General features: G+C 35.6%; 2 protein-coding genes across 6 annotated transcripts in view; one reads left to right on the forward strand and one right to left on the reverse strand.

The window, feature by feature from the left end:
• Window positions 1–61: 61 nt before the first annotated feature.
• Window positions 62–3,122, forward strand: LOC145938554 (xaa-Pro aminopeptidase ApepP). Its single transcript, XM_083042269.1, has 6 exons — window positions 62–485; window positions 586–1,700; window positions 1,792–2,118; window positions 2,226–2,356; window positions 2,458–2,633; window positions 2,721–3,122. Exons 2-6 carry the CDS (start codon window positions 586–588, stop codon window positions 2,841–2,843), a joined length of 1,872 nt encoding a protein of 623 aa, XP_082898395.1. The 5' UTR covers window positions 62–485; the 3' UTR covers window positions 2,844–3,122.
• Window positions 3,123–7,356: 4,234 nt separating this feature from the next.
• Window positions 7,357–27,555, reverse strand: part of LOC145938164 (uncharacterized) — a 41,153-nt gene continuing 20,954 nt past the window's right edge. For 3 of the 5 annotated variants that reach the window (XM_083041580.1, XM_083041581.1, XM_083041577.1), the window contains 2 exons: window positions 12,506–13,210; window positions 7,357–11,271 (listed from right to left, as the gene is read on the reverse strand). In XM_083041580.1, the coding sequence (XP_082897706.1) occupies window positions 9,983–11,271; window positions 12,506–13,145 (1,929 nt within the window). In that variant the 5' untranslated portion in view covers window positions 13,146–13,210 and the 3' untranslated portion in view covers window positions 7,357–9,982. Of the gene's footprint in view, window positions 11,272–12,505; window positions 13,211–13,904; window positions 14,679–27,555 lie in introns of those variants that run through there. The other 2 variants (XM_083041579.1, XM_083041578.1) reach the window with 2 other exon arrangements.

Consider the following 27,555-nt stretch of genomic DNA (forward strand, 5'->3'; position numbering starts at 1 on the left):
TGGTCGATCGAGCATTTTGAAACTTTTGTAGCATCGAACGAAGCGTATCTTGAACATTTAAATCTATGGTTTAAATAATTCGAGATTGGAAAAAAATTGTGTCAAAACATCTGGAATGAATTAAAGAACTGGACGATCTTTTAGCATGAGTGTAGCGAGCGCGTCACGCGGATATTATCATTAGAAATTTTATACATATATATGCATTGTGCCAAGAACTACTGTTTGTAGCAGTGGAGTTTGTTTTCTTCTGAAACATTTTTCATACATCTATACATTCATAAAGAGATAAAGGTTCTCAATTTATCATACAATTATATTTTCTAAGAGACAAAGAAAGATAAGATATCTAATCTTTTCAAAAGATTGTGCGAGAGATGAGTTTGTAATTCTATCGATAACAGTTGCAATTTGCAAGAGGTATAAACTTCTACAGTGCTGCATTTTATCAGTGTAACAAGGGAGTGTTCCAAAAAGATTTCAAGGTAAAAAATAAACTCTATTATATATAAGTATTTTTTCACATATTTGTTGTCTCATTGTTGAGCATGAAATAATGAAGTATTTTTTATGGCCCCAAAACAGATGGTAAAAAGGAACGGACTTTGGAAGCTAACGCAGCTTCGGACATTAATGAAAAATGTTCAAGCTGGTGGTATTAGAGAAAGAGGGATCCAGGCTTTGATCGTTAATGGAGAGGATGCGCATCAATCAGAGTATTCGACTGAGCGAGATCAGAGACGACGTTTTATCAGTGGATTCCGTGGTTCTTACGGCACAGTGGTTGTTATGTACGACAAAGCATTACTGTGGACAGATGGAAGATATTATACACAAGCTCTGTCAGAATTAGATCCACCAGAGGAGTGGACCTTAATGAGAGAGGGTTTATTAGACACACCTACTATTGCCGCGTGGTTGGCCTCGAATTTACCTCCAAAATCTGCAGTTGGAGCTGACGCCAATCTAATAAGTTATACAGAATGGGCACGATTGCATACCGGTTTAACTACTGCTGGTCATTGTCTAATTCCCCTTCCTGAAAATTTGGTAGATAAAGTATGGGCTGATGAACAACCGGCACCTACAGCGAATGTAATCTTACCTCAATCATTACGATACTCAGGCCAAAGTGCAGGAGACAAAGTAAGATTATGTCGCGAGGCCATGAAAGAGAACAATGTGACGATCCTCGTAGTAACTGCATTGGATGGGATTGCGTATTTATTAAATTGGAGAGGATCCGATATACCTTTCAATCCTGTCTTCTTTACGTACGTTATTCTCACTCTAAAAGATGTACATGTCTTGGTAGATAGAAGTAGACTTAGCCAAGAGGCATTAGAGCAATTAAAAAACGAAGGTGTCGACCCAATTTTTCATGCTTACACAGATATACATGTCTATATGAAAGAACTCGTGAGTTCATGTACGGATCAAGATAAGATTTGGATTAGCAACAAATCCAGTTATGCATTACACGCGGATTGCGGAGAAATCAAGAAACATACAGATATTACGCCTATCAGCGTTATGAAAGCGATAAAAAATCCGATCGAAATAGAGGGTATGAAAGCGGCGCATGTGAGAGATTCCGTCGCGCTCGTAAAATATTTCGCTTGGTTGGAAGACAAGATCAAGAATACGAAAGAGCAGATTACAGAAATTTCAGGTGCGACGCGATTGGAAAAATTCAGGCAGTAAGTCAATTTATAAAGTGATTTATTACAATGCATTTTTTACCATGTAAAATGTAGATAACGAAAATCATTTTTGTTTTTCTCTTTTAAGGGAGCAAGATCATTTCGTTGGATTAAGTTTTACAACTATATCATCTATTGGCCCTCACGGAGCGGTTATTCATTACTCACCTACAGCAGAGACTGATATGCCTATTACGGATAAAGAACTTTATCTTTGCGATTCTGGAGCACAATATCATGACGGTACGACAGACGTAACGAGAACTCTACATTTTAGCGAACCTACGAGTTTCGAACGTGAATGTTTTACTAGAGTGTTTAAAGGACAATGTCGTCTTTCAACAATGATATTTCCGTTAAAGACAAAAGGAAATTACCTTGATACATTGGCACGCGAAAGCTTATGGAAAGTTGGGTATAGTAAACACTTCTTTTTATAAAAATATAGCGAAGCAGAAAAAAAGGATTTTTTATTAAAGAGAGATATATTTTTTTTTTTGTTTGACTGAATTAATTTCATAGCCTTGATTATCTTCACGGAACTGGTCATGGCGTAGGATCCTATCTCAATGTTCACGAAGAGCCTATTGGTATTACATGGAAACCACATCCAGATGATCCAGGTTTACAACCTGGGATGTTCTTATCGAATGGTATGATCAAAATATACAAGGCAAACGCCATTAATAAAAAAAATTGAGAACAATATAATATGAATAAATAAATATGTATGTGTGTGTATTTTTAAATACAGAACCAGGATATTATGAAGACGGAAAATTCGGTATTAGACTGGAAAACATCGAGTTAGTTGTTGCTGCAAAGACACCTTACAATCATAAAAATCGAGGTTTCCTTACTTTCGAAACTGTGACACTTGTACCTATTCAAACCAGTTTACTTGATGTATCAATGCTTACAAATAAGGAGGTATATATATGTTTTTTTTATTTTATTTAAATATGTTATTTGTTTTTTATATATGTTTTATATATATTGTAATATATCTTATTTCAGATTGAATATTTAAATAACTATCATGCAAAATGTTTGAAGAGTTTAAAACCTTTTCTACAAGGGCCAGAAAATATTCAGGCGCTTAAATGGCTGGAGAGGCAATGCCTTTCTATTTCTCGCTAAGTTTTATAATGTTAATTTAACACCTTTTATAATATACGTTTTGAATTATATAAAATCTTTTGAGAATATATCTTTGAGAATATATAGAACATAAATTTCTTCAATTCAAATTAATTAATTAATATTATTAAGGCTGCAAATAATTGCGATTAGTATATATAAGAGAAATAAATAAATAATTTGTGTGTACACAAATGACAGAGACATTGCACTATCCGTTGATATACACATAAGTTTTCTGAAGGTGAGTATACATGGATGAAGGAACAAAGAACGAATATTGAAATAATCATATCTTTATTAAATAAGGATTTATTTTAATTAGGTTCTATAACTAAAATGTTGTATTGTAAATGTTTGTGATTATATATATATTTTTTTTTTTTTTTTAATTTTAAACAGAAAATATTATATGTATATAATGATGTTTTCTATTACAATAATTTGTTTTTAAATTGAAATATTGCATTTTTTAACTGTCTATATATATTCTTACTCGATTAAATGAATGTTATGCGGAAAATGCGTTTTTACATGCAATCGCGATTGATATGAAAATACTATTTCCCATAATAAAATTATCAATGAGTTATTAACTTTTACAATTAATGTGTATAATTATATATATCACAATGATAAATCTCTAAATGTATTGTTCATGTAATATATTCATTTAATCAAGTAAAAGAATCGAAGATGTACGACGATTGAAATGTAGACGTTTTCATTAATTCGAATTTTCCCGCTAAACAAATCGTCGCTAAATAGGGTTTGAATCTCTACTAAATAGGGTTCGAATCTTTGCTAAATAGGGTTTGAATCTCTACTAAATAGGGTTCGAATCTTTGCTAAATAGGGTTTGAATCTCTACTAAATAGGGTTCGAATCTTTGCTAAATAGGGTTTGAGTCTCCGTTAAATGGGGTTTGAGTCTCCACTAAGCAAGATTTGAGGGATGGCGGTATATTTTTATTCGAGTGTAATATGTTTATTAATCTGTGCAATGAGTTAATATCTGTTATTTGCAATATAATACATATTACATAAAACAAGAAAATGTCAAAACAAATGACGAACATTTTTATTTAAATAAATTTTATTATGATATAATTAAAACAAATTTTATAAAATATTTCTCGCTTGCGAACGCGTCTAGACAACAATAATGGAGAAAAAAATGATTAGAAAAGAACAATAATGAAGCGCATTTCGCACATTTTATATTTGTTATTATATTGTAATACTGAATATAAAATGTCTGTGCTTTAAATAAAACTGATGATAGAACTCTTATATATTAATCTGGCCGAATAATTTATTATGATGTAATAAAATATAACAAGAAACTTTTTGCGGAAGAATACAATTAATATATATAAGAGCATACTGAAAAATTTCCGTACTGATAACTGCGTAGACCTTTAATAATCTTGCGAAAAAAGTTAATATCGATTTTATATCGACACCGGTGATAACGAATAAAAGAAAATATGGTAGGAAAAACGATGAGCAGCCGTCATTGAAATTGTATTAAATAAGTCCATTACGTGTGTTAAGTAAGCTTCGCGCGTCATTCTATAAATATTGCATACGACGTGTAAATTCGCGTCAATCGATTACCGAGAGACTGGTTGCAACGCGAGCTTGTCAGCATCATATATCGCCGTTCGCGACTCTATCGCCGTAACAATAATCGAGGCACGTAATTCCAAAAATAGCGTCGGCAGGAGCGCGTTAATGCTATTTCAAGTCGCGTGTCAAAAGACACTACGATAATATATACAAATATACGATATATATATACATATATGTATATCGCGAGGCTTTGCCTTCCAACGCAAAGGCATCGAAAGGCGAGTTTCGACATATATATATATATATATATTCGCATATTAGTAGCTCCTATGTATAGACTTTGGTCCTGAGTGTCACAGGAAACATACGGCGTGAGGGGAGACAGAGGAATTGCAAGCATCAGGAGGCTCGCGTCAGGACGCTCTCCCCAGTGTCGGTCTCGACGGTCAAGGGCAGTGGCGTCGCGTGACGTCACGCGACGCTGCAGTGACGCAACTAGTCGCCAAGGGCAACCCGCTCGGTTATGGTCGCTTGGCAACCCCTTTTCTCGCCCTACTACTCACTTCCCTCCCTCCCTTATCCCACTTCATATCGGAGCCGCATACTCTCTATCGCGTACACGTGCCATTGCTCAATGAACTCTCTCCCCGCTCTCTCTTTCTCTTTCTCGCTCCTCTCCTTTCCCGTGGCGCCGTCGTCGCCACTCTTTCATTCTCCATGACGTGACCCTAACCCCTAACCAGGGTCTCTCGCGGATGCTGCGACGTGGCGGAGTAACGACACAGCGCACCCCCGACGCGTTTTACTCATCCCCTCGACGCCTCCTGGGATTTTTCCTTTTTAATATCAACGCTAATCCCGAAATAAAATATCAACTCGAGTAATTGAAATTTCGTAATCAATAAGATAAATAGTAATTAATAAAATAAGCTCGAGCTTTATGTATAATATATGTAATGATGATGTAACATTTATTTTCTCGATTCAAAATTGACAAGTGAGATCGCGTGACTTCACGTTTTTATATTAGTCAATTAATAATCGATCGAATGATTTTCGAATCAGATATTATACAGTCACTCAAATAAAATAAATATATATAAATATTATAATACAAAGCATTAATATTTATTTGAAAAAAAGTTTAAGTTAAGAATAATGTCTTATTAAAATTGTTTTACTTTTATTCGTTCAGATGTATGAATAAGATGAAAGGAAGAAGAATATTGAAGAAGGAAGAATTATTAATAAAATATCTCGTAATTCGATTCATATATCATAACGAAAAGAATCTTACATTAATTTGCCAGGAAACATTTTATCGAACGGAGCAAGATAATAGTAAAAACAAAAAAAAAGTGATATTGTGTGTCCCAACAGGACAGATATCTATTAAGATAAAAGAAGAATAGAGAGAGAAGAGAAAAGACGTGTTGTAGAAGAGGCAGAGAGAACGAAAGGTAGGCAAAACAGAAAAAGAGAGGAAAAAAAAGAAGAGGAGTCCTCTCGCGCGGAGGGATTTCTCGCAGTGAGAGATGGAGAGAAGGCAGAAGGTATCGCGAAGTGCAGAGGAGGCCTCATCTCGCTCTCGGTCCTATTTATAGACATGCTCTCAGCTTCACTCGTGCCCACTGCTCGCGCACTGTCTTTCTTATATAGGTGGCTGTATACCTATATATAGTGACTGTATTGCGCGTCTCTCCCTGTCTCTTTCTCTACGCACGAGCTACCGAGCCGGCCAAAACTGTGCAAAATATTCGAGAGATCGATCGCGTGGATCCCACAAACCGCGAAACTGCGCTTACCTGTCTCTTACGACAACGAATGTGTGCGTGTGTGAATATCCCTCTGAAAAGATATACTTTTTATAATAGCGATGTTTATCTAGAAAATTTGCCTGTGCGTCTTCATCTTATTCGATACACCTCCTAGAACTTTCTGAGAACTTGATCACTTCTTGGGCGATGCAATGACAGATCTCTAAAAAATGCGGCCACAAATTTATTATTTTAATTAAATTATTGCTCAATTTTGTTGTAGAACGTTTGACAGCAAAATTATATTCTTACTAGATATTGAATAGAAAACAGACATATGAATATAAAATAATCTGTTGAAAATTTAAATGTAATACTCTTTCACCAAACTTTCGTTGAATAATATTATAATTTTCTGAAAATTTTAGTATTAGATATCGCAATTTAATATTATGTATATAAATCGTCAGTTAAAATTGTTTACTTAAAATTTTAGCCAAAAATTGAAATTTTATTTGCTATCCAGCAATGCAATCTGTCTCTTGTTTTAATTGTGCCGCTATTTATTTATAGATATTTATATTTATATTAAGGAAATTCACATTTCATATTTTTATGAAATGATTAGCCAACAAGAACTTATAATTTTTCTAAAGGAAATTTTTCAAAGTACACAAAGTATTTTATAAGTCATATCTTTATTCAACATTTTATATAATTAGAGATCTAAATTTCAATTCAAATCAATTAATTAAATATTAAAAATTTTAGAATTCTCTCAAATTTTAAAAGATTAATTTGTTTTAATACTACCTATTGGAATGCTTACGATTACATATAGTGCAAGCTTATATAAATATATTTTGTTATACAAAAGACATTGAAAAAAAAATTGAAACTTAATAATAATTATTTTTTACCAAAACTGATTTTCTTCTATAATAATTAGTAAAAATGATATATTGATAACTTTTGAATAAATATATAAAAATCAAAAACTTTTAAATATATAAGAGCGCAAAGTAAATATAAATCTTATTACATAATTTCAATGAAACGTTTTAACTTTATTAATTAAATTTTCGTGTAGAATGATAGATTAAAGAATATGCATCCTCCAATTTTGAACAGTCTGTATAAAACTCTTGTGAAAGGGTTACGAAAATAATCAACAACTTGCCCTCGAGTCAGTGTTAATTGTATTTCTGTTAATAATTGTTGCAAGAGATTGTTCGCGTTACCCGTTTCGCAAAGAGAAGCATATGCAGGAGCGATGATGACAACACGAATATACAGGTAGTCGGGAGCTTTTGTTATGTGCATTGCACTCGGAGCGCCATATGTATAATAATTATATATAATTTATCTAGCGATAGGATAATACTATCTGTTAAAAAAAAAGTATTCTCTTGAGAATGCGCTTGCGTTACTTCGCGTTTACAATTTGTTACAATGTCAAAGAGTAGTGCGTATCATCGCGTTCGCATACGCCTATACAATGTGTCCATATATATATATGTATATATGTATGTGTGCGCATACGACTTTACAAGTGTAATTTGTGTAATTTGTGTGGATTCCATACCGTTTTTCTGTCATTTTTGTAACGCATTGCACGATTGAATAATAATATATTTATAATAAAAATAATTATTTAACATTAACAATATATTCATTTGAAATATAGTCATTTTGTTAATAAATAGAGCAACATATACATAACATTAACAATTGCTAAATATGTATACACGTATGGGGTAGTAATGCGAAATGAAGAACAGAAAAGAGATGGCAAGAGAACGACATTAGATTTTACATATACATACAGCAATTTTATATATATAATATATATCTATATGTATAATAAGTTATATACATATGTACATGAAATATTTCTTTCAACAACGATAATCACGTCTAATTACAATTCGCAGATTTATTTTTTTTACAATAATATGAAAAGGGAGAAGCAAGAATGAGTGAGAATTGAAAGTATTTGACGGAGGACAGCCGAGATTTAGCGTGTTCGGGAGCACGAAGAAAATACGGTGATATATGATTGAGAATTAAAAAAAAAAAAAAAAAAAAAAAAAGCGATCACTACAAGATCAAAAATCAATAAATGTGCAAACTCTCTCTAAAACATATCAAGAAATTTAAAATATTGTCTCTGGGTTTTAGTAGAGCGCAACATCGTTGCGTATATATGTAGCACCAAAAATTTAACAAATAACACAAGTTTCCTAACGATATTTATGAGAGGAGGAACTTTTTTTTTTAGCACCTATACATCTTCTATAACGCAACGTGCAACGTTGTAAACTTTTTTTTTCAAAAATAAATACTTTTATCTTGATCATTATTCTTGTGTGTGATTCGATTGTGTGTGTGAGAATTAGTTATATACAAATATATACTTAAAAAAATATCTCTATTTCCGTTGCCGCGAACCTTTTGTCAACAATCTCTTCCGCGTAAGGTAGACCTGCCTTCTTTGTAAGATAGACTTGCCTAATAAGAGTAATACAGCTTCATGAATTTTTTTTAAAACTTGCACACTCGGACCGTATGAGTCTTTTAAATGGCGCATTCTACGGGGAAAAGATGATATATGTTTTAAATATCGAGAGTCCCGAGAGAGTTCGTCATTAACCATGGAACGAATCGATACATAATATTTATCGTTTCACGAAGCATTACATTCTCATACACAGTCGTTCGTATGCAATGAGAGAGAGAGAGAGAGAGAGAGAGAGAGAGAGAGAGAGAGAGAGAGAGACGCATCGCTCCTCTTCTCCCCCCTCCTTTCTCTCAATCTCTCCCTCTTCCGCTTCACTCTATGATGATTCTCGGAAGCTGCGGATGGTATCGATTTCATGTTATACAATTGCACGAAAATGCTCTCGCAACGCTCAATGACATCTAGATACGCGAGACTAGCGAATATCTCGCGACATTCGCATATCTCGTGTCTGGATACAAGCTAAGAGATACAAAGTACATGTAAAGCAGAGAGAATGTTTATCGTTTTCATATTTTAAGAATGGGATTACTATGTATTCTGATAATTAACTTCCATTCAGTGTTTGTTGCGGTTAAATATAAGTCTGTTTTTTTTTTCCCCGATGATTGTAAATACTCTTCTAATATACTTTAAGTACTTTAATTTTTCGCTATGTGACGCAAGAGAAACATTATTTTTGCGATACAGTGAATAAACTATATATTCTCATACTTTTTTTTTCAGTCAACGGTAAATCTCAAAATACATGAAGTTCTTACACACAAGTGTATGAATAAGAATTATATATATATATATATATATATATATATATATATATATGGCAACGTTTAATCCTTATTCTTTGATTCACGACAATTTTTAAAATGAGCAAATTGTTTATTTTTACAGTTACGTTACGTAGATACGATATCTGTAATTTCAAAAAATTCCTTCCGTGCTGCATGCAATTAATTCGTATCCAGTTATGCATCAATATAACATAAATAGTTGATGAACCGACGATAAATAACGGATCAGTCGATGACGGTTTTGACCGTCTAAAGGTCTCCGCGTTTTCTTCATCGGTCATCACGAGAGATGAAGGGAGGAGGAAGGGAGAAAGAGAGAGAAAAAAGGGGGAGGATGAGGGAAGGAGCAGCGGCCGAAAGAGAAGAGGAGGAAAAAGGAAAAGACAGAGGGGTAGAGGGAGACATAGATCACAATTTGTCAGAACGTGACACAAATGTAATGAGATCTCTGAGAACGTTAAAAAGGATTTTTCAACATCGTTGTAATTCGTGGAATTCATTGATTGCAGGGTGACGACGCGTGGCTTTGAGGATGACTTCTCGGATTAGCGTGAGACGCTTCGCGCTTCAGCCTCTGCTTAAGGTGCACTTTTGCGTGGCGCTTCTTCTCGTCGCTCCTGGCGAACTTTCGGCCGCATTGATCACAGCAGAACGGTTTCTCACCTGTATGCGTACGCACGTGGGTTGTTAAATGGTCGCTCCTAGAGAAGGAGCGCATGCAGATGCGACACTGGAACGGTTTCTGTCCCGTATGGATGCGAATGTGCCGGGTGAGCTCGTCGCTGCGGGAGAATCTGCGATCGCAACCGTCCACCGGACAGGCGTACGGTCTCTCGTGCACCGGCGTTTTGCTCGGTCGATTCGGATACTTTCGCGGTTTCACGGGAACCAGTTGAAGCGGTAGTGCACTCTGCTGATAAACTTGAGAAAGGATCTCGTGGCCTTTCGACGTGCTCGGATTGTACTCGGCCAACTGGACCCCTGCGGTGCCAGTATTAGACGGTCGAGCTTGCTGTTGTTGTTGTTGTTGTTGTTGTTGCTGCTGCTGCTGTTGCTGCTGCTGTTGAGCTTGCGCTTGAGCTGGTTGAGGCTGTTGTACGCTGGGAGTGTAACCGGATGTGCCGGTTGGCTCCTGCTTCAACGTTGCTTCCTGATGATGAGTATGCGAGTGATGATGGGAAAGAAGATTGGGATCATAAGCCTCCTCGTGTCCCGTCAGCCAGGCCGTAGAAGTAGTAGTTGGCGCGTCGTGGTAACCGGGTGGCGGGGGTGGTGGTTTCGATTCGACCTGCAGCAATTCGACGGTCTCGCCGCTATACGCGGTCGAGTGAAGGTTGGGGTGAAGGAACGGTTGACCCGTCAAGGTTAAGGTTGGCGAGGGTAACGGCGCCCACAATTCCTGGCTCGTTGGCTGTTGTTGCTGCTGCTGCTGCTCGCCTTGAAGATTGTTTAGAGGCGAGGATTGCGTGCAAGTCGTGGTAAAGACGCCGCGATAGGTCAACGTTGGTACATTGCAGATATTTACGCTCGTCGCGGGCACGGTAGATGTGGAATGCGGTGAAGAGTATAAAATTACACCACCTTGCAACACGTTGCAACGATCCGTCTCGTCCTGGGTTTGATGGTGGCGCAACGGTGGACTGCTCGAGGAAGGCGCGTTTGACGTATTTCGCGTATCCTGGTGGTGATGATGATGATGTCGATGATCTCTGCCGACGGATGCGCCGTTTTCATCCTCCTCCGCGGTCGCCTCTTCCAAGGAAAGATCCTCACCCGCCAGACTGCCTGTAAAATATCAATAAAATCATCTCATTATTCTCAATTTCAGATGCATGACGCGTATATATCTCGTATACGCGTTTTACCTATATGTGTGTGGTGTGTATTTATTTATATATATATATATATATATATATATATATATATATATATGTATACATGTATTCTTCTCCAAGAGCCGACAGGAAGAACAGTGTGATACGGGGGTGACTTTATCTAACAATGGTTCTATCTGTTGTCTGCATCCTGCCGCGTTTTGTTACTTCCTTTCTCTGTATAATAATTGTCCTAACTAACTCTGAGAAAGTATTTTTGCCAAGATCACAAAACGTGCGCATTTTCCATGGAAAAAATGTATTGTCAATTTTTCCATAGCATATAATATATAATGTATAATTTATGTTTTTAATATAATGCATGAGGAATAAAAAATATTACGGATTATTGTAAAAATGCGATTTTAGTAAATATATTTCTCTATGACGGAAATAAAAAAATATATATAATATATGTAGGAAAGAGATAACATACGGCAATTATCTAAAAGTTATTACGGTACTGAGGGTGACGAAGGTACAGGGGGAGGAGGGAGGGGCGGCTGGAAGCATGAATGAACCGACTAGAGGATATAGTGGGAAGAGGAAGAGGGGTGGTGGTGCAGGTTCAAGAGGAGGGTCTCTGAATGTCGGGGTCGTTGAGTATTGATCCGCGAACAGGCGGGCAGACCTTCGATATTACGTATTTTCGCGGGTAGTGTAATAAACGTCAGTAACACCTCGTGGTGTGATGCTTCGCCGCAGATGTTGGACTATGCATCTCCTTTAAGAGCGTATCCGAGAGCGAATTTAGACAAATATGTCTAAATTCCCGCGAACGATACAGATTTTGAAGATATCAGGATATCAAGAAGCGCAAAGAAGAGTTTGCGTAAACGTATAGATAGATGAAAGCGAAAGGTTGCCGAAAGCGAAATATAATAGCGCGGAAATTTAACAGTATCTTATTTGCATCGTATATATAATCTTATTAAATGTTCGCTGAATTGTGTAAGGAAATTTCATTTTTTCAAATTCAACAACGCGCCACAGACATATGTCAACTGTGCATTGTCCCTTTTCTATAAAATTATCACGACGAAATATAACGAGTCGACATAAAATAAAGTAAAAGAACGTGTATGAAAAGAAACGAAATCGTTGTCGATCAATTCTCTCGTCTTAAGGATAGCTGATGTAGATACCTGAGATCGGTGGCGGTTCGACAAGTGCAGAGGGGCCGAAGAAAGAGGGTAGGTCGCTGCTGGTGGTGACCGGGGTGTTTAAATCACCAGGCTTATCCTTATCATTCGGATCGTGAATATCGCTCCTGCAGTTTCTGATACATCCCTTATCGTCATCGGGCTGTCGATGCCTCTTGCTGTCCGTAACGTCACCAACAGACGGTGACGACGCATCGGTATGCAAGTGATGCTGATGATCGTCCAATCGATGATGATGATGATGATGATGCTGCTGCTGATGATGAGGGTGTTGACCATGATTGTGCTCCGAGGAATCGGTCGGACTGATTTGAAGCTGCGTGTGTAACGGCACGCACGGGGACAAGGATAGAGTCGGTATGATCTTGCTGCTGCAGTTGGTGGACGGCGAATTGGTGCAGGTCACGGGTGTTCCGCCGATTCCGCAGGTGGCCGAGGAATTGGACGAGGTGGAGGCCGCATTGTACGGTAAACACGCGTCGAAACTAAGCTGCACCGTCTGCAGATTAAAGGTCGCGTGATGGTGATGATGATGATGACCAAGGGGCGGCGAGGAAAGTAGAAACGGGCTGGTGGCTGCGTGCGGTTGCGAGCCCACCACCTCCATGCCGTCCATCGTCATCCTCTGGAGCGGGTCGCCTCCCTGGGCGATGGCAGAATCCTCGGTACCGCACTGCGTGTCCTCGCCTGCGGTTGTATCGTTCAACGTAATTATTATGGTTAGAATATTGTCGTGTTCTCGCTCTGATCGTATCAATTAAGCTTCCTCCTCAAACTCTCCTCTCTCTCTCTCTCTCTCTCTCTCTCTCGATAGCGCGCGTGTTAGAGACCCGTATAATGTGTTAATGATCTTCCAATATATATGTCGGAGAATCTATCCGTCTCTCTCTCTCTCTCTCTCTCTCTCTCTCTCTCTCTCTCTCTCTCTCTCTCTCTCTCTCTCTCTCTCTCTCTCTCTCTCTCTCTCTCTCTCTCTCTCTCTCTCTCTCTCTCTCTCTCTCTCTCTCTCTCTCTCTCTCTCTCTTTCTATTCTCTTTTCGACTAGGTAGGATTAGTAGCAGCGATTAAGCGTGCGTTGCGCGTTTCTTGCTCGATCGCGTGCCGCGCGCGCCTTTGCTTAACTCGATAGAGCTGTTTGATACGCGCCGGCTGATACAAGAAAGGTATCTTCCTTCCCGCCTTTTTTTTTATTTCGATAATAGATGCCACCGGCCGGCAACACTACGTGTTGCGGAACGGACCACCACCAACCAACCACTAATAATCACCATCACCATCACCATTACCACCACCGAGCAATCCGTAGGAAGAAGCTACGCGTGTATAATCGTCTCGCATAGATTTTCGCCGACCGGTCAGTTAGGTTCGGTCAAGTATATACCTGGTACCGTCTCGTTTCCTCGTCAACGAGAAGAAGAAGAAGGAGAAGAAGAAGCTACATAAACCGTTGAAATTATCAATTCCTCTTCTCACCTTTCTTTCGCCGATCGAAGGAGCCGATACACGCGAATAATGATGCGAATCGAGGTATAGTTCGCGCGGCGAGAAGAAGACGTGGTGTCCGGCCGCCGTCGCCGTCGCCGTCGCCGCGTCAGGTCCACGCGTGCTCCGAATCTGTGCGCGAGTGAGAGCAAATACAGTGTATGATCCGAGAGCGTGTGCGTAGGCGCGAGCGAAAGCGCGCGCGCGCGGAATCGCGCGCGTTATGTTATGTTGCGTCGGCGACTCTCTCTCTGTCTCTTTTTCCCCTCTCTTCCTCTCGCTCTCTCTTTCCTTCTCTCTATCTATCCATTTATCCTTTCTCTCCCCTTCTCTCTCTCTCTCTCTCTCTTTCTATATATATTCTCCTTTTCTTTCTTTGTAAATTCTCCTTCGTTAGGTGTACGTTTCAACTGCGAGAGTGTATTGGCTCGTGCACAGTGATTGTTAAAGGACGCGCAATGCGTGGGGGTCGCGCACGAACTGAGCCGAGCGGCGGCGCGCCCCGTAGTTTTATGAATGGACCGCCGAGACTGTCCCATATTTGGAAGCGCCGAGTCGACCGCCAGCCAATCCCCGCCCGGCGCTCCTTCGTCTACGCACGCGTGTGTGCGCCGTACGTCTTCGTACGTATGCGCGCGTGTATTTATACATGCCGACGTATGCATATACGTACACCGTACGCGTACGTGTGTGTATTTAGATATATATTTAAATACACACGTATATCTTACATATAAATATATATATATATATATATATATATATATATCATGCGCGTCGTACATATATGTATATGTAGAATCTGAACGATTCCCTGCTTCTCGCGCCGTCGTAGTTACCAGCCAACGCTTACGAGCATATCTATCCCCACCAGCTATCGCTCTTCGCGCGCTGCCACCTTCCCCTATCTCCCTCCGCGTACTAGACATCCCACCATAGGAGCTTCCTCCTCCCTTTCCCTCTTCCTCCCCGTCGTTGAGACTCCTCTCTCAACCCCGTTCACCGGTGACGTAGAGCTCTGTGACGTAGACTCGAGGCGCGCGACTCTCGTCCCCCACGAGGTACTTTCGAGAGAACGCGCGAACAGGCGACAGAAGATGGAGGAAAAGCCGCGAACTAGCGTAATTAAGAGCGGAAAAGAACGAAGGAGAGAGTTCGGGATGTCGGTCCGATATGTCGGAGCTACCGTCACCCCGATAACTATATTCAATTCTGTCAAATTTGTTTTTTTTTTTTTTTTTTTCTTACGAATGGAATATCCGTTTAATCTTTTAAATAAGATAAATCGATATCATTCTAGTTTTTTTTTTTCGAATATACGTATATCGCAATGTTAGTTATATGTAAGAGCGTTAATGTCGATCGTTAACTATTTCTCTTATAATAATGTTTACCGGTAGTTTTATCAACGAGTCGTACGTGAGAAAACTCAATATTATTCCGCGCGTTTTATATTTCTTTCGAATGTATGTACATCGTTCGCAATGTTTAGCTGCATGAATTAAAAAGGAGCAAGCTTTGCAAGAGTAAATTCAAGAGTTAATGTCGTTAACTATATTTCTATTATAATGTTCGTCAATAGTTATTAACAACTCATATATAATGTATTACGTGACTGATACAAATACGGTAACTGCATACGAAGCAAATTATTTCTTAATACATTATGCGCGAATCGTATTCGCGCAAAATCCTAGAAAAAAAAAACATTCACTTATGCAAATATGCATACATCATTTTACTGCGTTATATCGATAACTAATTCTAAATCCGCTAAAAGACGCGTGTATCTACTTCTATGTAATAAAACACCGCAGATGATTCTCTTACAGGATGATGCGGAATAATCGATCGCGGAGCAAAAGACTCTCGTCTCTCTTCCTGCTATTATATCCATTACAACGAACATCAGCATCGAGAGCAAAGTTTCGCGTTTGGTCGATCGCGCATAACACAGTATTACGTAGTAGTATCACCTACGAGATAAGCGCGACATATCCACATATCGCGTAAGGAGAAAGTAATTTTATCCCGGACGGTATGCGCGTGCGGTTCTCTCTCTCTCTCTCTCTCTCTCTCTCTCTCTCTCTCTCTCTCTCTCTCTCTCTCTCTCTCTCTCTCTCTCTTTAACATTTGTATAAAGCAGCGCGCGCGTGTCTGCCATACGTGAGGCAGGCAGACCGCACTCTCTCGCAGGAGGGTAAAGAGACGCGTGCCATTTGTGCGGAGACGCGTGCGTGCGCCCGGTTAGCAGTCACGTATATACGCGCACGCGCGTACGATCTTTTTCTCGCGGGCGTCTCGCAACCACCTGATGCCCTATTTGGCACCACGCGCTGCCACGCGCCCGTTCTCCCCTCTCCCTTCTCTCGCTCCGTCTCGCTCTCTTGGTATTTCGTCTCCTCTACTCCTGCCCCTGTCCTGTCTCTTTATTTCTCTTTTCTCTCTCTCTCTCTCTCTCTCTCTGTCTCTATTTTATTTTATTTTTTTATTCTTTCTGCGCGCAGAATATGTGTTGTAATATAATTATCAAAATAAAAACAAGTCCTTTCATCTCGATAATTGAATCGAGCGATAGAAACGTGACAAAGGTACTACGCAAGCCCTTGTGTACGTAGTATAATTAAAAGAACGCGTAATGTTTGATTAATTCTTTCATGTATACAGAAGAGATTGAAAAATTGCTCAACAAGGACATGTTAAAAAATCACTGAATATTCTATTATGCAATCCTCCTGAAAAACTGGTGTGCAATATATGTATATATATATATATATATATATATATATATATATATACACGAGTTTTGTAGATTGATCTAATATATTATATCGCACGTATTTTCGATCGACTTTGCGAATCGAAAAACCGATGCACGCACACGAGAGAGCAAGGAGAGACAGTGACGCACGTCAACGACGTTGATCTGGCACAACAAAATGTTCTAAAATTATCAGCGGCTCTTGACGAGGTGGTGGGCGCGCACTATTCGTGGCCCTAATCGACACGATTTTGCGCGGGCGAACGGCGTTATTTCAAGCCGCCACGCAACCACCTGAGCCACCCAGCATCCCCAAATACCCGGGATGACTAGTGCGGCGAGCGTCAAATATTTTCCTATGTGTGTTGCCGATGAGTCAACTAACCGATGATACAAGATTTTTGGCAGCTTAACGTCATAGTCTTGCGTCGTCTTATATTCTCTATTATCCGAGGGGTGTCTCACTCTTCAAAAATTTGTACATGTATTGCGAATTATCGAGAATTCTAAGTAATTCCATGTAATGCGCCGTATAATTCCAAGTAATGCGTGTAATTATGTGATTAATTCTTTTTTTAAAATAATATTTAAATATTAATACTGTTTAATTTAGTAAGAAAAATGTAATTAGAATGATTATAAAAAGAAATGTTAAGAAAAATTAATTTGTGAGATATTGTAAATCATATAGTACCAATGTATTATGCAAAGAATTTAAAATTAATATTTTTTTAAAATTAATATTGCAAATATTTAATTGGAACACCTAAATTAAAATATTATATTATAATAAAGATATAACAAAAAGTTCCCAATTATAAGTTTTAAAAAATGTCTTGTTTTAAATTTTGTGATTAAAAAATTCAGAAATTTTAAAAATCAACTTAAAAAACCATTTTTAATAAACATTTCTTTTTTTATAAACTTGAACACACACAAAATTCGATTAGATCTGAACAAATTAAATATCAAATATTAATTATTTCATAAATTATAATATCTAGTAAAATATATATTAAAAAAACATCATAACAACATTATTTTTACTTTTTAAGACGTTTTAATCTTGTCTGGGTTATTATTGTTTTATACTTGTAAATCAATGCAAAGTAATGCGTAATTCCAGAAAAAATGTACATGTATTGCGACAGTGAGACACCCCTCGCTATTATCTATCCTTGCCCTGATCGTTCTTTCGTTTTCCTTTTTGGCGTATATACATACATGCACGGGATATCGCGTTATTTCTCGTATAAATTTCGAATGAAAATCAATTCCGCTCGAAAATTTTCTACAGAAGACATAGACAAGAACTGTTTACGATAATAAATCGCGTCGACGCTATTTAAAATTATGAAAATCTATCATGTTAGATTGATGCGAGGTGTAAATTAAGATGTTTTCAGATAATGCTATATATATATAAAATGATGAAAAGCGTAATATATACGAGATGCTCTGGCACGAAAACTACGCATTCTGAATTCTTTTACGATGCTCTTGCGAAACATTATACTGAATAAATATATGGATGCGAGAAGAATTGAGAAATTAAAATATAAATTCGAATATATCGGGTGTTAAAAAGGTGGCGGATACGCTGTATAGGGGTGAATTCCTAATGTTATTTGGAGACGATTTTTCCTCAACGAAAATGTCGAGAGAAGTCATCATTTTTTGCAAGCTCCCAATTTTTGCCATCATATATCTTGGTAACTAAGCCTTAAATTAAAATTCTATTAAATTAAAGTCGACTTGAAATTAATTGAAGAATGTAGTTTTGTCAATATTTTAATTCCACAATACTTAGTTTACGAAAAGCCCTTTATTTTCAATTACTTATAACTCGAAAACTATTGGTGCCTCGACATTTGCACTGAGGAAAAATCGTCTCCAAATAACCTCAGGAATTCACCCCTATACAGCGTATCCGCCACTTTTTTAACACCCTATAATATAAATGGACGAAAATTGATCAAATCTATGTATTAAAAATTAAAGAGAGACTTATTAATATTAATCGACTTTCTTCGAATAAATATATAATAGAGTATGTGTATTAATAGTATCCTTGAATATTCAACTTTATCTACTTTATTGAACTACTTTAAAATTCTTTAAATTTAGTCAGTGCCTCTTCAAAATACACATGTAATATGGATTTGACACACAAAGTTGCAGGTTGCTGTACTATTTCTCTAATAATTCTTCTGCGATTCAAAGTGTTTTACTATTTGAAAACTTAGCAAGGTGATGGTTCAAAAATTTGGGAGACTTATCAATATAAACAACATAAATAAAGTTTTCAGAGTAATGTACGGTATAAAAAATGTGTCGCGCAAAAGTGCACGTTTAATCTAATTTACTCTACATTTCTCACGCTTTTTTGCACAATGTATGCAGAATAATCGCTGCGGGCGGTGCGTTTTAAATCGCTCCTATATCGAGCCTTTTGCTATTACATACTTTGGTGCTACGAGTGGTGAGTCATGTGCGACGACTCGCGAGGCTTTCGCACGTTTTTGCGCGAAACGTTACCGAGATCGTTGATTAATGATCGCTTCCGGTAGAGACGCGAACATTTACTTCGACCTTTCAGGCGCTTGTTACACCGCAATGATGAGAGCGTTATTTCCGATTATGACAGAGTAACTCTGCCGTAGAATTCTATATCAAATTCTATATCAACGCAATGTAAAAATTCAATTGGAAAACTTTTATTAAACAAGAGACAGACTCCGAAATATCTGTAAAGTGCTTCATAACTCTTCGAAATGGAAAAGTTTTGAAGTTAATCTTTTATCGATTTTAATCCATTAAAAGAGAGACTTTCTATACGACGTATTATAATATAAATGATATTTAAATAAGAAAATGATAATGTAGCGTTTTTGTAACGGTAAATTATGAAGAAAGAATAGCTCTCGTTATACAATTAAATTAATATATCCAGCGGTATTTCTAAAATCATTCCTACAGGCCATGTTATCCATCATAGTCCGTTAAACGGGACTTGAGCTCCTTTCCTCTGTATACACTTTAGAATAAACTTGCTTAAGCAGTTACCAAACAAAGCGACATTTGTATTAAAGAGAGAAAGAGAGAGAGAGAAATAAGGAGAAATTTGTTCAACAGTTTTTTAAACTTGCTCATTCTTTTCTTCTTGATCGTGAAATACCGGAAATCGAGGGAAATTGATATAGAATTTCAAGCGACGTGATGATTAAAGATAAATTAAACCGAATGAATTAAATTAAAATAATTATAAGGAATGTTATATAATATTAATTAAAGACTATTAGCGTATCGAATAATTTTTAACGAATAGCTGCACAATTTCGGATAAAAGACTGCAACGAAATATAATCAAAGGCAACGATAATGATTAGTTATGAATTCTCTAAAAATAAATTGTCCGTTTCAAAAAGAGTATATAAATTCATCGGCGTGAAAAGGCGTAGGAACGAATTTACTATTTCGAGGAGAACCGTGCATTTTGACTAAAATTTATATCGCACTTCCTCGTTTCTCGACCTTTTAATGCGCAATTCTGCTCCAATGAGTACTTATATATGCGAAAGACACACGGCTGAAACCGCGCATCATGGCAGAATATCATGGTCGTAATATAACTGCCATTATGATGCACTCCATATACGAGAATTTAATTTTTCTGAAAGAGAATCGTGCAACACAACTACGCTTTCCTTAGGCACTTTACGCTCGCGCGTAGAAGGGGATAGATAGCTCGTGCGAGATGTCCACTATTTCTGTACATTTTTTTAACAACTCTATTAATAATGATCGGAGCAGCGGAAAAAGCATTACCACGTGAAGAAGCGTTACAAAAGCGTAATGCAAGTAAATATTAATAAACTGCGATAACGTCAGGACGAGGCTAAGATAGGTGGGGAAAGCTGGACTGACTAAAAATATAATTGCTTTACGGACCGCGGATGTGTGTACTTTAAGTATAAAATTTGTTAAAAATATAACTTTTAAAATAGTGCGAGCATGTAATAAAGTAAAGGAGAGGATGTAATCGGATAAAATCAGAAAGCAAAAAGAATGTACTTATATATACGACAATCTTTTGTGCTTTTTCTTTTTGCGACGGCGAGTGTAAACAACATCTTCAAAGTTATTGTTGTAAAATTATCATTCTTTTAAAACTATTTTAAAGAATTTTTTTTCATGTCATAAAAAATTTGTATCTTGTATATATACATTCGCGTTATAAGCTTCATCGGATTCTTTACTTTTCTTTTGAAGCGAAAATCCTTTTTTAGAAACATTTTCATTTGTAGAAAGCACTATGATTTTTAATTTTTTACCATTTATATTAAGTACCTCTCAAATCAAAGTAAACTTTTTTATCGAGTAAAAGATAAGTAAACTGGATCAAAGAATAGTCTGCCTAACAATTAGTGTTATAAACGAAATAATTAGATACTCTGAATTATTATTCTTTTAAAACTATTTTACAAATTTTTTCTCACAAATCAGAGAAAACTTGTATATATAGCTTTTATATATACACTCGCGTTATAAGCTTCACCGGATTCTTTATTTTTCTTGAAGCAAAAATTCCTTCTTAGAAACATTTTCAGAAAGCACTATGAATATAATACGGATTGTGAAATTTAATTTCCAAAAAAATCTCCGTCATTTTCCCATAAAATCTGTATATCATCCCCATCCACCCATCCCTTCAATTAAATTGGCGAAAAACCTAAATTTATCGTTAATAAATCTGTATTTTTAGAGTAGCTAATCATTTTACATTTATAACGCACACTGATTATTTTATTCCAAAGATAATTTAGGCAGATCCTTAGAATGAAATAAATCCACCTGGACGGGAGGAATTTCTGAAAAAAGTCGAAAAACCGCGTTTCACAAGAGATAGTCGCAAGTCCACCCAGACAATCCTCCCAAGACTATTTTTGCACCGTGGCCTATCGATTTCTTTGATCCTCTCCCTCTCATATACTATAGCTCGCGTGTACTTGGACGTCAACGGTGGCTACGTATAACGCGTAGTTAACCCCCTTCGTCTTCTTCCCGCTTAGTCTTATCGGTCGATGCTGACGTAGGTGCTTCATACGTCTATGAGCCATTCATAGACGATAACAACTCACCGACACATCGCTCACCGGCATATTTTTATCACGCACGTACACGTACAAATCTGTATGCTCTAGCGTAAAAATACACGGGGAGCAACGTGTTGGTTCCTACATATGCGATTATCGCAACGATTCCTATGCAAGGGACTGTTGAATGTATAGCGCACCTTCCGTATGAGTCCACATGGATCGTTATATCGCGTAAGCGGGTCGATTTTTTTATTATCGGACGCTCTTTTGTTGCGACGCCCGTTGACACTTACATTGATATAGGTGTCAGAGAATTATCTCTTAGAATTTACCCTGAAAATCACGATAATCGTGAGACAATGTGATATGGACAGAATTTTATGAGAATTTTTCTGATTAATATTTATCACAATAAAAAATAATATCTATCACAATAAAATATAAAATATGTTTGATTAATTCTACTAAAAGTATAGTAAACTTTGCTAAAAGTATAGTGAAAATATGGAATAATATGGTATGGAAAGAATTTTATGAGAATTTCTCTGATTAATATTTATCACAATAAAAAATAATATCTATCACAATAAAATATAAAATATGTTTGATTAATTCTACTAAAAGTATAGTAAACTTTGCTAAAAGTATGGTGAAAATATGGAATAATATGGTATGGAAAGAATTTTATGAGAATTTCTCTGATTAATATTTATCACAATAAAAAATAATATCTATCACAATAAAATATAAAATATGTTTGATTAATTCTACTAAAAGTATAGTAAACTTTGCTAAAAGTATGGTGAAAATATGGAATAATATGGTATGGAAAGAATTTTATGAGAATTTCTCTGATTAATATTTATCACAATAAAAAATAATATCTATCACAATAAAATATAAAATATGTTTGATTAATTCTACTAAAAGTATAGTAAACTTTGCTAAAAGTATGGTGAAAATATGGAATAATATGGTATGGAAAGAATTTTATGAGAATTTTTCTGATTAATATTTATCACAATAAAAAATAATATCTATCACAATAAAATATAAAATATGTTTGATTAATTCTACTAAAAGTATAGTAAACTTTGCTAAAAGTATGGTGAAAATATGGAATAATATGGTATGGAAAGAATTTTATGAGAATTTCTCTGATTAATATTTATCACAATAAAAAATAATATCTATCACAATAAAATATAAAATATGTTTGATTAATTCTACTAAAAGCTAAAAGTATAGTAAAATTTACGAAAAGTATGGTAAAAATATGGGACAATATGGTATGGAAAGAATTTTATGAGAGTTTCTCTGATTAATATTTATCGCAATAAAAAATAATATCTATCACAATAAAATATAAAATATGTTTGATTAATTCTACTAAAAGCTAAAAGTATAGTAAAATTTACGAAAAGTATGGTAAAATTAATCAAACATATTTTTAAAATTCTTTCCATACCATATTGTCCCATGATTACCATGATTTTTAGGATAAATTCTAATAGAAAATTCTCTCTGTGATATATCTATAGGTTTATTATCGCATATCGTAAATTGGTACTTTGACAGATATTAGACGATATCAAAATGGCATGTAGCCTTAAGGAAATATTCGAAATTAATATTCGCGTAACGTTAGTTGTTAATTCCAAATATGTCAAGTAGGTAAAATGTTATTAATTAACATATATATATATATCGCGCTAGGCGAAACGATTGTATATGCAAGAGTCACTCTTAAGTATCTGATTTTACGCTCTGTCGGTCCGTTGAATGGATATAACACGTATAGTAAGATGATTATCCGGCTCAATTTGAGGGATCGTAATACACCTGTTACTGATTGTTCGAGTTATAAGTTTTACGTCAATGAGATGTATTGTTACATTCATTTTTTTATTTATCGCGCTTCTGACATTTATTCACGGCATATAATCGCATTTATAGAATAAAAAGTATATTATCTAAAAAAAATCTAATTTGATTTAATTAACAAATAAAAATAATAGCTGTTTCTAGATCAAATAAAATATGTGGACATTGATATATCAAATTCTTTCTCGAACCTTGTTCATGCTTTTCAGTATACGATATGCTGTAGACACTTAATCGAGTTTTTATTCCTAATAGCTACAAGAATGGATCAAATACTATTGACATACGTTACTTTATATTATATAAAAGCGATTCTAGTTTTCTCATTTTGTCACTTCATCCTGATAAACGCGCTTGTTACGATATATCGACGTTTGCACTTCTCACAATTTATATATATATATACGTATACGTAACTTGATTCACGATAAAAATTTTACAGTATTTTACGATCGATCGTCAGGTTGGGTATACGTCAGCTTTGACGTATGCGATAAGATTGTAACGATGTTTCGGCATATGGTCGTGCTTTGTCACGCGACGTAAGCATAACGAAACAATGATACTGCCTAGCGATTATTTTATTTTAAGCTGAATGTACCTAATTTGATAATAATATAAGATTATGTTATTATTAAAGTTCCTTTCCGGCGAATTATCTCAGATTGTACGTATAATTTGTTTTTACATGTTTCTTCCTCTTCCCCCTCCCCTTTTATACTCCTCGAAGGGTTATTTTTGAAGACATTTCCTTAAAAAGAAATTCTCAAATCACTGATAATAAGAAGAGGACCTATTTTCGTACTTGTTTTAGCAAGCATATAATAGAAGAAATTCCAGGGTTATTTTGCTGCGAAATTTTGACAGTAGAAAAAAAGGGCCATATATAAAAGCCAAATTGCGCAAATTCTTTCCCAAGAATATTACTTACTTATATATATTTTAATAATTGATTTTTTTCCGTCCATAATCTATCGTTGTGAAATATTTTATTTTATGATTTCGCATTTCTCGGTAACCTTTTAATACTAAAGACATCTATCGATATATAAATGTTTAATATAAAGTTGATAGCAAGAATGTGTATGTGATACATACATATACACATACGACATTATTTGTCGCTGTGAATTTTTGTCTAATATTTCACAAATTTTGAAAATACCTGCGGAAAATATTCATCAAATCACAAGGAATAGTTGTGATTTGACTTGCTGTATATTTATATGTCTAATTGACATTGCAAAAAATTCTGTGCAATTGTAAAAATTAATGCGTGCAGATTTTCACACGCAAAAAAACTCTTACGCGCAACTTTGAGAGAGAAATAAGGCAGAGATAAGCTGTTTAAGCCAGCATTATTAAAAAGACGTCAATGAGAGCCGAGAGAGAGGGAAGAGAGAGAATAAGAGAGAAAAGGTGACTCGTTCCCTTTTATCCGCCCACTGTAGGTTCGTATATGATGTACGATTTCCTGTCTTACGAATCCATACAATAATAACGAAATGTCAGGCGTGTACATGCGATTTACTATACGCATTACCGTACTAAGCTACGACACTTTAAACAATGACTTATGCAAAGCCGCGCTTCGATCCCTCGTTCTCGTGAATGGGAAAAAAAAAAAAAAGTTTTTCTCGTGTACTTTCTGGTCTTTACTTCGCACACACTCGACCCCAGTTACATTTATTTATTTATTTATTTATTTTTTTTTTTTGCGAAAACGCGCAAGACGAAAGAATTTTTGCGCATGAAACCGGACGAAAATTGGACGCGGTCCATTCCGACTGAAAGCTATCATTAATCTTTTAATCGTTTTACATCGAAGGGAGCCGTTTCGCTCTTTTATATACAAACTTGGACTAGTGATGTGTAGCACGCCCAATTCAACAGGACTGCCGACAGCGCGTGGAATTAAGAGTTATCGTTCTTCAATATCTTTTTTTCTTTCGCTCACGCTGGGCGACTCTCGACGCGGCCTCATTCTTTCATCTTCTCTACATTGTCTTTCGTGCTATCTAAAGAGCATTAGATACATGAGAACCTATTACTAGCCATGCGATGAGAAGACTACTATGGTATATATATTTAATCTTGTATGTAATCTTCCGGTGTCAAATCAAAATTTGTACAATTTTTTAATTACTCTGTAATAGAGTACAATGTGTAGAAGATTTTAATTCGAGTTATTAGCAAAATAAAAAATAAAAATATTTTTCTCTTTCTCTCTTCATTTGTATGTTATAATTCAAATAATTTTTCCATTTCTGTTGTAATAATACACTACTCCAAAAAAAAGAAAGAAATAGGGAACACCCTAAAAATTATATGCTATTTTCAAACCGCTGAAACTCGGCGAAAAATCATCGTAGACTAAAAATTGAAACAGCATTTTAAAGCTTAAAGTTTCAATTTTAACAAAAATTGTAGAAAAATTTTCAAAAATAGTAGCTTTTTGTAGGCAAAATATACTTTATGAAACATGAGTAAAATTTTTTAGGAGAAATTTTTTTATTGAGATGCAGAGTGTCAAAAATATGTAATTTTAAAGAACAAAACAATGTGTCCTTTTTTTAAAGCATAAAACGAAAAGATAAAAAAATTTTTTTTAACCATTAATTTCACGTTAAAGCTGAAACTTCAAGCTTCAAAATGCTTTTTTAAATTTTAATCAAGGATGATTTTTTTCCGAGTTTTAATGGTTTGAAAATAGCATAATTTTTAGGATAGGAAAAGTGTTCTCTATTTTTTTTTTTTTTTTTTTAGTAATGTATATCAAAATTTATATGCGGCTTACAAAATTGTAATTAAATTTCTAACACGCGCTAGTTTGGTCGCGCAATATAATTTTGTTTTCCTTTAAAGTATATAAATATCAGAAAAATTGTCTTTTATAATAATGAAATGATTTATCGCAAATATTACGAAAAGCGTATCACATATATCACTGCAAAAAAATATGTAAAGTATTACATAAAAATATGTAAAATTACATAAATAATAAGTGTAAAATTACACGATAAATAATAAAAATGTATTTATTTATCGTGTAATTTTACATTTATTATTTATGTAATTATACATATTTTTATGTAATATTTTACATATTTTTTTACAGTGTATATGCATACGATGCGAAGTTTTTGAACGTCAAGAGACCATCGAACTCGCAGTTTACCAGCGGTTACCAGCGATATCAGCGTCCGGTATCCGACGGCAACATCTGCGAAATCGCGCTCGTGAACTTGGATGCAAGATTCGAAAATCTTACTCGACTCTGTGAAATCTTTGACTTTTTTCTTTCTCACACTGGACGATAATTTCGTTACATGTACAATGATTTTGTTAAATTATTCGTACATTTAAGTCTTATGCTGCGTAAAACTGAGCAAAATAAAAGCCGAATCTCTGCCGCCGGTGAAAATCATCTTGTATAATATATGGTTACCCTCGTTAAAAAATAAAACAGGATAAGATGCTAATATTGTTTGAACGCAAACATCACATTTGCCTATATAAGATTTAAATATTATAGAAAATGTGAAATGAAAACGTGTCTGCGCGTTCAACATTTGATAGAAGCGTAGTATAAGAAGCATTTTTCGCATATATGTTTTGCACATTAGGGTTTATATAGCAAAGTTATCAGTATCTGAGCTATCTTTTTACGATATTATTGTTTTAACATTGTTAATAATATATAAAGAAGCTTTCGATTATACGACAAATCAATTATTAGTTTTCCTATAAATATATCATATAAAAAAGTATCGTTATATATTTAGCAACTGGTTAGAAATGTTTAA

This window comes from Prenolepis imparis, unplaced genomic scaffold (genome assembly GCF_030444845.1).
Source record: "Prenolepis imparis isolate NDT839.2.m4 unplaced genomic scaffold, iyPreImpa1.0 SCAF_7, whole genome shotgun sequence".
Taxonomy (NCBI): domain Eukaryota; kingdom Metazoa; phylum Arthropoda; class Insecta; order Hymenoptera; family Formicidae; genus Prenolepis; species Prenolepis imparis.

Excerpts from the sequence above, each read along its gene's own strand:
- LOC145938554 (XM_083042269.1), top strand. The coding sequence starts at position 586 with ATGGTAAAAAGGAACGGACTTTGGAAGCTAACGCAGCTTCGGACATTA. Across the intron at positions 1,701-1,791 it reads CGATTGGAAAAATTCAGGCA|GGAGCAAGATCATTTCGTTG; the intron begins GTAAGTCAATTT and ends TTCTCTTTTAAG. Across the intron at positions 2,634-2,720 it reads CAATGCTTACAAATAAGGAG|ATTGAATATTTAAATAACTA; the intron begins GTATATATATGT and ends ATCTTATTTCAG.